Source organism: Arachis hypogaea, chromosome 19 (assembly GCF_003086295.3).
Source record: "Arachis hypogaea cultivar Tifrunner chromosome 19, arahy.Tifrunner.gnm2.J5K5, whole genome shotgun sequence".
Classification (NCBI taxonomy): Eukaryota; Viridiplantae; Streptophyta; class Magnoliopsida; order Fabales; family Fabaceae; genus Arachis; species Arachis hypogaea.
Genome location: NC_092054.1, coordinates 147,582,778 through 147,594,459, shown reverse-complemented (window position 1 = coordinate 147,594,459; position 11,682 = coordinate 147,582,778). Strand labels below are relative to the sequence as shown.

The following is an 11,682-nucleotide window of genomic DNA, read 5'->3' as shown; positions in this document are numbered from 1 at the left end:
GGTCATTCCCTCCATTCCTTTCAAAAAATTTTTATGCAGTTTATCTTTTTCTTAAATTTAAACCGTAATTAACTTCAGATAAATAGTAGGGTGCAATTTTTTTTTCAGGAATCCTAATAGTTGGTTTCTTTTCCTTCCTTCCCAGTGCTGCCACTGAGAATTACTAAGGTACGTTAATTATGATTTTTTTTATGTTTTTCATTAGCGGTATAAAAATTAGATGTGGATCATGAAGTCATTAAAAAAATACTTATGAAGTCATTTTTATTTTTTTATAGGAGTACATCTATTATATCATAATTTTAATAATTAATATAAATTAAAAAAATTAAAAAAATTTATATGTATTTTAATTACATTCAAGAGTGAATTATATGTACTCCTATAATTAAGAAATAGACTTAGCTTATTCCATAATAAATAAAATTTTCTAATTATTTAATTTATAAAAAAAATCCCATCTTTTTGTTTATTCTAAAAATTAAAAATAAAAATTAATATTCATACTTTTGATTAACAGAATTAAAATAAAATATAAAAATAAACTTTGAATAAAGATAAAAATACAAAATTTTGAATTTTAAAATATAAAATAGTTAAAAGATAAACTAATTATTTAAATATAATTTTTTAAAAGCACTCTTTAAACTTAGATAAATGAATATTATATACAAAATGAATCATTATATATTGACATAAATGATAATTTTTTATAAATACACAAGAGTAAAGTATCGTTTTTGTCCCTAACGTTTGGGATAAGTCTCAAAGTTGTCCCTAACGTTTCAATCGTCCTATTTAAGTCCCTAACGTTTCAAAATTGACTCAATGTTATCCTGCCGTTAGGGATCCGTTAACAGAATTGACGGCGGGACAAAATTGAGATGATTTTGAAACGTTAGGGACTTAAATAAGACGAAAACGTTGAGGACAAAAACGATACATAGAAATAAATTTTAATTTTATCCTTCAATAATATCAATTTTTTACTATACATAGTATTCAATTATTTTTTAATCACATCTAAGTAAATTACACTTAATCATATTACTTTCATTCTAAATAAATTATTTTTTTTATAATTTTACTCTTAAAGATTTTTAGTTATTATGAAATATTTGTAGAATAACTAGTATATAAACTTGCAGAAAAGAAAAAAATAATATATATACAATAAAATATAAATTATACCTTTTTGTCTCTCTAATGTATCAAAATTCTTTAAAATTATAAAAAAATAAATTTATTTAAAATGAAAGTAATGTAATTAAGTGTAATTTACTTAGATGTAATTAAAAAAATAATTGAATACTATGTACAGTAAAAAATTGATATTATTGAAACATAAAATTAAATTAAAATTTATTTTTATGTATCGTTTTTGTCCCCAAAGTTTTCGTCCTATTTAAGTCCCTAACGTTTCAAAATCGTCTCAATTTTTTCCCGCCGTCAATTCTGTTAACGGATCCCTAACGGCAGGACAACATTGAGTCAATTTTGAAACGTTAGAGACTTAAATAGGACGATTGAAACGTTAGGGACAATTTTAGGACTTACGCCAAACGTTGGGGACAAAAATAATACTTTACTCAATACACAAAAGAACTAAACTCATAATTTTATTTTAATTTGAGAATTTGCATCAAAAAGACCGAGCTTAATTCAAATCACGCTTTAATCTGCATCAAAAACCCCAAGCTTGAATCAAAACCGCCCCCCATTTTATCTTTCAGTTTCGGAGCTCGACTAAAACCCCAAAGTGGTCCTTGAGATTGGGCGAGTTACCCATACTTGTCCTTGACTTTCAAAATTTCCTAACAGCATCCCTGACATTCAGCTCCGGGACTCATAGTTGTCCTGCAACCCTTTCCGGCGCCAATTCAACAAACGGAGGGATGATCTGGCACCTCCAATGCCACGCTGGAGCCAGCTACGGCTAGCTGATGTGGCAAATATGAATTTTGTACCCAATCTGGTCCCTGGTCCCATTAAAACTCTAAAAGCTAAGATCATCCTCTTCATCGCCTGAGCTTCAAACTGCTACTGCTGATTCCTTCTTAGATCATCCTCTTCATCACGGCTTTTGCCCCAAGAACAGCATGCGAGTTTTGATTGATAAGTCTTTGGTGAAGATTGAAGATGATAGAGTGATGTTACATGATTTGATTCAAGATATGGGTAGAGAAATCGTTCGACAAGAGTCTGAAGAGCCTCGAGGGCGTAGCAGGATTTGGAACTTTGAGGATGCAAAACGTGTTTTGGAACAAGACAAGGTAAGTTGGTTTCTCTTTTACAATGCTCAAATTGATTCATAAAAGATTATGTATGACTTAAATTGACTTATGTGTGATCTTTGAAGAATCATTTTGAGTATTAACTCTTATTTTTCCTTTAATTCTTTAAATAATATGTTAAGGTCATTATCTATCTGAAGTTGTTTGGTGCTTTTATGGGCTAGCAGGGTAGCCATAAAATTGAAATTATCAAGCTAGCATTCCCCAAAGCTGATGAAAAACTTAATTGGGATGGTGTAGCATTCATGAAGATGAATAATCTCAGAACAATTGTTATTAATAAAGGTGACTTTTCAGACAGTCCCAAACATCTTTCAAATAGTTTGAAAGTGCTTAAATGGAGAGGATATCCTTCACAAATTTTCCCATTTGATTTTTATCCAAAGGAAATAGCCATATTGTGGTTACCAGATAGTTCCATATCATCACTCATTAGTTTCTTTCAAAAGCAAAAGGCAAGTACAATACAAGAAGTCTATCTTTTTTATAATCATGAACATTAATTTATCCATTTTAAGCTTATTTATTTGATTTATATTACTTTTTCTTTGGCAGAAGTTCATAAATTTTAGAGTTTTGAATTTCAGCAATTGCCAGCACCTAAAACAAATACCTGATTTATCTGTTGCCCCACATTTGGAAGAATTGTCTTTCTGTTGGTGTAAGAACTTAACTGAAGTTCATAAATCAGTTGGGTTGCTAAATAAACTTAGAATGTTGGATGCAAAGGGTTGTTGCAAGCTTAGGAGTTTTCCAGACCTTATGTTGCCTGCTCTCCAGCAACTCCGCGTTTCGTCTTGTTCAAGTCTTGAGAGTTTTCCAGAAATATTAGGGAAGATGGAAAGTTTAACAAAACTTGAGTTAGAATACACTCCAATAAAAGAATTCCCACCTTCAATTCGTTATATTACTAGGCTTGAAAGATTAGAATTGTGGCACTCTAAGATTGTTCTGTTGCCAAGTAGCATTTTTCTGATGAAAGAGCTTAAGTGCTTGAGAATTCGAAACTGTGATGGTTTGCTGTTACATTCACAAGAGAAAGTTGAGGAGCAAATAAGCTCAGTTGTGTTTTCCAATCAGCAACACTTTGATTTCAGAAACTGCAATGTATCAAATGAGTTTCTTCAAAGGAGTGTTCCTTGGTTAGTCAATGTGAAAGAGCTGAATCTATCATCCAACAGTTTCACAATTCTTCCTGCATGCATTGAAGGATGTACCTTCTTGAAGGTACTTATTTTGGATTATTGTGGGAATCTTCGAGAAGTCGGAGGGATTCCACCAAACATTGAAAAATTCTCTGCAAGAAGATGCATATTCTTAAAATTCTCTGTATGTGTTATTACCTGGAGCTGGAGGCGATGAAGAGGATGATCTGAGAAGGAATCAGCAGCAGCAGTTTGAAGCTCAGGCGATGAAGAGGATGATCTTAGCTTTTAGGGTTTTAATGGGACCAGGGACTAGATTGGGTACAAAATTCAGATTTGCCACATCAGCTAGCCGTTGCTGGCTCCAGCGTGGCATTGGAGGTGCCAGATCATCCCTCCGTTTGCTGAATTGGCGCCGGAAAGGGTTGCAGGACAACTATGGGTCCCGGAGCTGAATGTCAGGGATGCTGTTAGGGAATTTTGAAAGTCAAGGACAAGTATGGGTAACTCGCCCAATTTCAAGGACCACTTTGAGGTTTTAGTCTTCGGAGCTCATTCAAACTTTCACTCGCCGGCCCTAATCCGCCTCTGCATGTATCCGTCTCCTCGAGCTCAGATCTCGCACCCCCGCCAGCCTCCGATCTCGCGCCGCTGGCAACATCAACGCTCGTGATACACGCGCACAGGTCACAGCTCTCACTCGCTGACGCTGCTGTACCTCTGCCTGTGGTCTCTTCCTCCGATCTCAGACCTCGCACCTCCGGCAGCCTCCGACATCGCACTTCAGGCGACATTCAACATTCACAGTCGTGCTTTGCGCTCACAGGTCGCAGCTCTTACTCGGTCACACTGCTCAACGTCGTTGTCGTCAACAACAAGAACTTCTCCAATTTTTTTCCAAATTTGATCCTTTGTAAATTTTTATTTTATCTGGTATTTATGTATTTCAGAAAAAAAGAAGGGATTAGATGATGGTTTGGAAATGGGCATGTGTCTGTCTTATTTGGTTTGATGTTGTGAAGAATTATCCTTTTGTTGCCTGCCTCGTACAGAGCATCAATTGCAAATCCAATATTGGTACAAGACTAGTAGCTACCTAGCACTTGAATTCCTAATACGGTAATTTTCTCTTTAACATGATGCATATTATGTGTGACGTTTTAAGCAAATAATTTGATATCACTAACACATAATGGAATCGTAGTCATCATTACTACGGGGATTTTTTCTATAATGGGCTTCTCAATTTACTTATATAATAAAATGAATGCTAATCCCATTTAGTGATATAAAATTTACTGCTATTAAACTAGTTATTATGAAAGTGGATATAGTTGTTCATATTTTCAAAATTTTTTATTTACTACAAAAATTTCCTTTCATTCCTCATGAATCATATATTCTTGAATCTAGTTATATGAGTCCGTACTTTTGATGTTCATATTTTAGTTTAATACTTAAGAAATTATAGAAGGTCGGAGGAACATTATCCGACCGAACCAAATATTATTTACCAGTTTTTAAGTAGAAAATTATTGATTTAGTATGGTTGGACATGAGTGATTTCTTTCAATTATTAATGATGAAACTTTAAAAATATTCTGAATCTGAATTTAAGTTTAACTTGTTAAATATGCTCTATGATTAACTTACTAAATATGTTGTATTGGATTATACTTAGTAATGTTTAATTTAGTTAAATGTAGGGACATTTATGAAACTTTTTGTATGTTATTTGACTTCTTTTTGTATTGTTATATGAACTATTTTATGTCACTATTTTATTTGATTTTTATTTTTTCTGAATTCTTTTTACGCTGTCTATGACTTTGTGTCGCAGGCATTTAGAATACTATGAAGCATAAACATAATATCTGCGGACAATCAATCTTTGAAGAGTTACGAAGACAAAGTGAAGACATAAACTTGAGTTCGGAAGATGGGTTGGAACAAATAAGTCTCAATGATGACGGGGATGAAATTTCAGAGACGGAGATGTTAAATCAAAGTGGTGTTGATCTACCAGAACCTGCTGCACCTAAGAATAAAAGAGATGAAAATGAGCCACTGCTTGTGAAGGTTAAAGGTAGGTTTATTCAAACTCTAACTTCTCTTTGAGTCCAATCTATTGACTTTGTGCTGGTTGTTTTTTTTTTCTCATCCTGTTTTTTAATTTACACAACTCAGTTTTTGTTCCCTTTAGTTTTGGTTCCTTCTATGTTTGCTATGCACAAAGCATATTTGTGAATTTTCTGTCTTCTCTTGGATATGTGTAACTATAAATATATTTTAAAATTATTGGATGGTAAATTTTATGGTATAGAATGTAATTTTTTTCTATACATATAGAACTTAGGTAGAAGCTTTTAAAAATAGACACCTGTTGTATTGTACTCTATGTCCAATCAGGTCTTGTAGTCTCTTGCCTAAACAATAGGATAGCTTGCAGTAATTTATTTATTTATTTATATTAAGTATTAATTGAAATTAATTTTTGAATGGAAGTGTTAATTAGGTGGATTAAATTTTTTTGGGAAGTTAAAAATTTGGACTATACTTGATTATGCTGCTGGCATTAAATGGGCTCTGAGGACCTTAGGTGATAGATGGAAGGCCCATAAATATAATTTACGGGGAGAATACTTCTTTCCTAACAAAAGAAAGGTAGAAATTCTGGCTGCAAATCCCTCCGACATACTTCCTGTTGAATGGACTGCTTTTGTGGATCATTATATGGATCCTAAAACAAAGGTAAATAATTGATCTATGCTTTTTTATTATTTTTATTGAATATTTATAATGGATATCTGGTAACATTTATTTACTTGTTTCTTGTTCTTTAAAATCATAGAAACAATGTTTGCAAAACGCCAGAAATCGTGAGAAACTTATAGTTTCACATGCCGGTGGAAGTAAAAGCAATGCTAGAAAAACAACTCAGATGGTATTATTTTTTTTATTATTGAGTCTAGTATTGTTATACTATTATTATAAAATTAGCGCTTTTAATTAAATTTGTGATTACCTTTAATATCTATTTATTGTATTAGGAAAGAAATTGGGAAGGCCTGTATGTCGAAGCGAGGTTATTGTATCAACTTTGCTAAAGAAAGATGGGAGTTATATAAGCGGGGAAGGACAACGATTAGCTGTGAGTGTCTCAATTATATTTTATATGGCTGTTTATTTTTTTATATGCCTTGATTATGTCAATACTCTACTCCAATGCGATGTGCATTTGTTTGTGAAAAAAAATAGCAGAGTATTTATCTGAAGATCAAGAGCGTGTTGCCACTGAAGGTATTCATTCAAAGGTCTTGGCTCATCCGGATGATGCAATTGTAAAAGTTTGCGGTCCTGAGAATGATAAGCGAGTACGTGACTTTAGTAATGCTGCATGTCTCAGTGGTTTTGTTAAGTCAAAGCGCATCTTTGGAGGGGCAATATGCGGAAGTTCTAGCAGTGTATCGCAACAGCATGTTGCAGATTTAAAAAGACAACTTCAATAAGGTGAAGGTCAAGTGGCAACTCTCCACAGATTTCTACAACAGAAATACGGTGATGAAGTACCTACCTTTTCTGATTCTGTGCCACACATTGAGTCGGAATAATGCACCTCGTATCATGTTTATTTTAATTTTAATTTATGTCTAGTTTATACTATTATTAGAGATACTTTTATTTTTTGTTGTACAGAATTATAAAACTTGGCTTTTGTTATTTCTTTACTATATATATGAACAATGCATATGCTTTAATTTACTGTTGTTACTTAGTTTGCTATTTTTTTTTATTTTAATGTTATTATCGTTGCTTTGATTGTTTATATTGTTATAAAATTATTTTAATATGTTAGTATGTATATATAGAAATAAATATATGCAATATTAATTTAAAAAAATATTCAATTAGTAATTATAGTTGAGTGTTTTTTTTTAAATTGAAAAAAAATTAGCTACGGATTTATGAGTTGGTAAATAGTTCATAATATTGGCCACGGAAAAAAGTGTGGACAAAAAACCCAGCCTATCAAATATTTTTTGTGCATGATTTTTTTTTTTGCCACAGAAAAACCGTGGTTAAATAACCCAGCAATGTTTAGCCACAGAAAAAATGTGGCAAAAAAAGGCCAGCCTGTTAATATTAGCCACAGAAAAATTGTAACAAAACTACACTCATTGGTTACACTGTTGTCATTTAGCCACGGTTTACAGTGTGGCCAATAACGTAAAAACAGTGGCTATTTAGATGTCTCCACGTATCATAAAACCGTGGCTAACTGAAAAGGCGTCGTCCTTGTTAGCCACGGAAATGTATTCGTTGTTAACGCTTAGTCGCCACAATTTTTTTTTATTTTAGTCACGGTTTTTTCCGTGACTAATCACCGCATTTCTGGTAGTGATTTTTGTAGAATTTTTTAATTTTTTTAAATATGTTAAAAAGTCATCACAATTTTTGGCACAAATTGCTCATCAACATCACACAAAAACTACAAAAATACAAGAGTGTTATAAGCACGATACCATTGTAAACTAACAACAACACTAAAATTATTCGTATTTATAATCAAAGAATTTCATCAGCTCATTACTAAATGAAAATCACATAAAAATAACCACAATAACTAATTTCATTTAGTTCCGATTATATAGCATAAGAACTAACAACATTAATCACAAAATCATATATCAAAGTAACAATAACAAAATATACAGCACCAAAATTAATTATACTTTGCACCAAATTATATTTTAAACATAGTAAAATTATCATTAAACATAATAAAAATACATTGATCGAAAAAATAATTCAAAATTTCTATATTTCATTTAAATCCAAATTTTTAATCATCAATATTGGTTTTTACAAAAAAAAAATTATTTAACTCTTATACAAAAATACTAAACGAGCATCAACTACTTACGAATTATATTAATAAAAAAACCAAATCAAATCTCGTCAAATTAATTCGATTTAGAACAATAATCTAATTTGTCTTGGTTTAATTGATATAAACTTATATCATACATTATTTTTAAAATTGAAATTAAATGTTTTTATATGTTTAAATAATAACTAACATTTAAATTTTGATGTCTAATTTATTAAAAAATAAAAATTACTATTTTAAATAATAAAAAATAAATAATTTTAAAATATAAAAAAATTATTTTAAAAAATCAGACAAATTTAACATCAAAATAATGAGACACAAGAGAACAGGCCTGGTAATTAACCACATAAGTTGGTTTATGTGTTGGAGAAAAAGAGATGTGAGGCGATATGTCTTTGGCGTGTGGGGCCAGTCGGCGAGGAGAGGAAGAGAAGAATAACAAGACCAAAACCACTACTCCGATTGCACTGCATTCCGTGTTGCCAAATGGCCATGGACGACTTTGTCCCTGGAATCAGATAAGGGTTGGGTCGGCGGGGGCAAGAGCCAACGTGGGGGACCAGGGCCAGTTTTGTCTTTGTGCGTACGTGGTCGAGAGCAAAGACAATCAAGAAATGACAACCACATTACACAGGGGGGACAATTTCTGGTCAGGTGGTGCACAATATCAAACAATAATAATCATCATCTAAAAATTAATTTACTACTAATTTTAGTTTCTCATTCAATGGATTGCCTAAGACTACTCTTGAATCTTCATGAATTATATAATCAGACAAAAATGTAAGTAGTACAAACAAATATCATAACATGATTTAATATATCCACTAAATAAACTTATTAGAGAGGTTTTATTTTGATGTGGATCAAATATTTACTGTAATAGTCATTGAAATAATACATGACATATGGCATATCTACGTATATCATTATCATCCTGCACGGAATTTTCAAATATTGTAACGTTATTCAAATGGGTGAGAGTGCAGGTACGATCATTTCAAACAAGGAGATCACTTTGATAAAAAAAATTAAAAATGTTTTTTTTAAATATTTATATGTGTCATAATAAAATTAGATATTTTATTAAATTGATGAATAATTTATTTTTTAATAAATTAGAACAAAATCGATTTATTATAGCAATAATAATAAATTTAATTGTCTATATTATAATTATTAGATCCAATTTAATTTGATCGATTTACAAAATTTGAATTGAATTATGTTTAAATTATTTGATAAAAAGACAAATATATTCTTAATATTTGTTTAAAAAAACAACAAAAAAAAAACATAATCCAGTGGGTTATGTAAATTAGTCACAGTTTGATCGGAACAATTGGATTTATTGTTATTGTTATAAAAAATTGATTTTATTTTGGTTTGTTAAAAAATTGAGTAAGTATAAGGAGCCAATAGAATATTTGTACAATGTATACAATGGAGGTTTAGGATATCCAATTCAGTATTAGAGATATAACAATTAATGTTATCTTTTCCCATCAGCTGAAGTTCTTGGGATGAGTAGTATCATGACATGGTATCAGAGCTGATGTTCATTTTTTAACTCAATAGTCTATTGTACATATTGTACAAATATTCTATTGGCTCTCTAACATGACTCAATTCAAAAATAATTGATTTATTAATACGTCCAATAATTATGCGACATATAAGTGTCTTTACAAAAAGACATTTTACGCGTCTTTATGAGAGTATCCTCCTTCAAACAATTGTCTGGCTTTGCTCTTAAGGTAGGGTATGGTTAAAACACTTGCGCTTATTATATAGGTAAATTCTATATTCTTATAGTATCATTTGATATCTAATTTTTATTTAACATAATTTTTATAATAAATTTTGGAATAATTTACTCATTTAAATTGTTTAGAGAAAAACTTTATCAAATTACAACTTTTTGAATATGCAAATACAAATATAATTTTCATAATTATATATAAATCGCATCAAGATACTATGGTTTAGGTATTACACGTAAACTCTACAAGGTGTAGCGATTTATGTTAGTTTGCATGAATACAAAATTCGTTACACCTTATAGCAGTTTTTGAAGGAGTTGCGTGCATGACAAAATTCCGACACCCTAATTATTATATAATAGAATCCGTTACACTCTGTAGCAATTTTTGTTTTGTAATTGTAATTATTATATAATAAGTTGATTATCAAAATTTTGTATAATATGAATTATAATCCTATTAAAAAGAACAAAATAAATGAAAAACTAATTATAAGTAATAATAGAATCATAAAATAATGAAAATTTATAGTTTAAAATAATACTAAATTAAATAGTACTGATAGTACTAAAAAAATTATAGAATATTTTTTTTATTTGACATTATAAAATTTAAAAAAGTTTTTAAGTATACCAGTACATCGGTGTTTCTGTGATTTTTAACTGTTAATCTTAATTATGTATATATTATATATATTTTTTATAATTAAGATCAGCGGTTAAAAATCACCGAAACACCAGTGTACCAATACATTTGAAAATCTTTTTAAAATTTATAATACTCTCTTCCATATTTTTATTTTTTATTATATTTATTTTATTTATATGATAAATAATTTTTATATTATTTTTTTAGTATTCTGATTTTTCATATATATTATTATTTTTTACAATTTTTTTTATTTCTTTGTTCATACTAACTTTTTTTTTATCATTTAATATTCTTTATGTCTAATATTTTTGTTTTGGTTGAAAATTTTTTTATTCGATTCTGTAAAATTTATATTATAATGCTTGTATACACGATATTTTATTGTAATTTTTTTATAATATAAATTTTGATCACATTTAAAAATCTCCAAATGAATAATCTGCTACTACTTATTCAAGCGGATTTATACTCATCCAATTTTTTAAGAAACCACCAGAGAGTGTCACGATTTCTTTATACAGTCATTCGTTCAGAAACCAAATTGCGATAGGGTGCATGCGCAGTGGTTTACGTGCAATCCTGATTTGCGGGAGAGTGTCGCGATTTTTATAAATTTGTATAAATTATATTTATATCTGCATTTTTTTAAAAATTGTAATCTGATAACATAATTCTTTAAACAATTTAAATAGATAAATTATCTTAAATTTTAAATATTAATTTTTAATATTTTTAAATAAATTAGATAAATATTTTTAAACACCATAATGATCATTTTTTTTTGTGACTTTTTTTTAAATTTTTTTGGTGACATAATGATCAGTTATTATATATAACTTATGATCACCATGTTTTCTTGTTGAGAAAGCATATTAATTGAATTGAATAGTTGGTGTTTCACCTTATTATACATTTATACTAGGTATAAATTAGAA

The 11,682-nt window shown here is 29.9% G+C and overlaps 1 protein-coding gene across 1 annotated transcript; it reads left to right on the top strand.

Moving 5' to 3' along the window:
- Window positions 1–2,099: 2,099 nt before the first annotated feature.
- LOC112779013 (disease resistance protein Roq1-like) lies at window positions 2,100–3,894 on the top strand. Its single transcript, XM_025823277.1, has 4 exons — window positions 2,100–2,273; window positions 2,462–2,749; window positions 2,850–3,507; window positions 3,644–3,894. Exons 1-4 carry the CDS (start codon window positions 2,100–2,102, stop codon window positions 3,892–3,894), a joined length of 1,371 nt encoding a protein of 456 aa, XP_025679062.1.
- The last annotated feature ends 7,788 nt before the right edge of the window (window positions 3,895–11,682 follow it).

Bases quoted from the DNA above. Each gene is read 5' to 3' on its own strand.
- LOC112779013 (XM_025823277.1), top strand. From the start codon at position 2,100: ATGCGAGTTTTGATTGATAAGTCTTTGGTGAAGATTGAAGATGATAGA. The intron at 2,274-2,461 runs GTAAGTTGGTTT...ATGGGCTAGCAG, and splicing joins GTGTTTTGGAACAAGACAAG to GGTAGCCATAAAATTGAAAT. The intron at 3,508-3,643 runs GTACCTTCTTGA...TATTACCTGGAG, and splicing joins TCCTGCATGCATTGAAGGAT to CTGGAGGCGATGAAGAGGAT.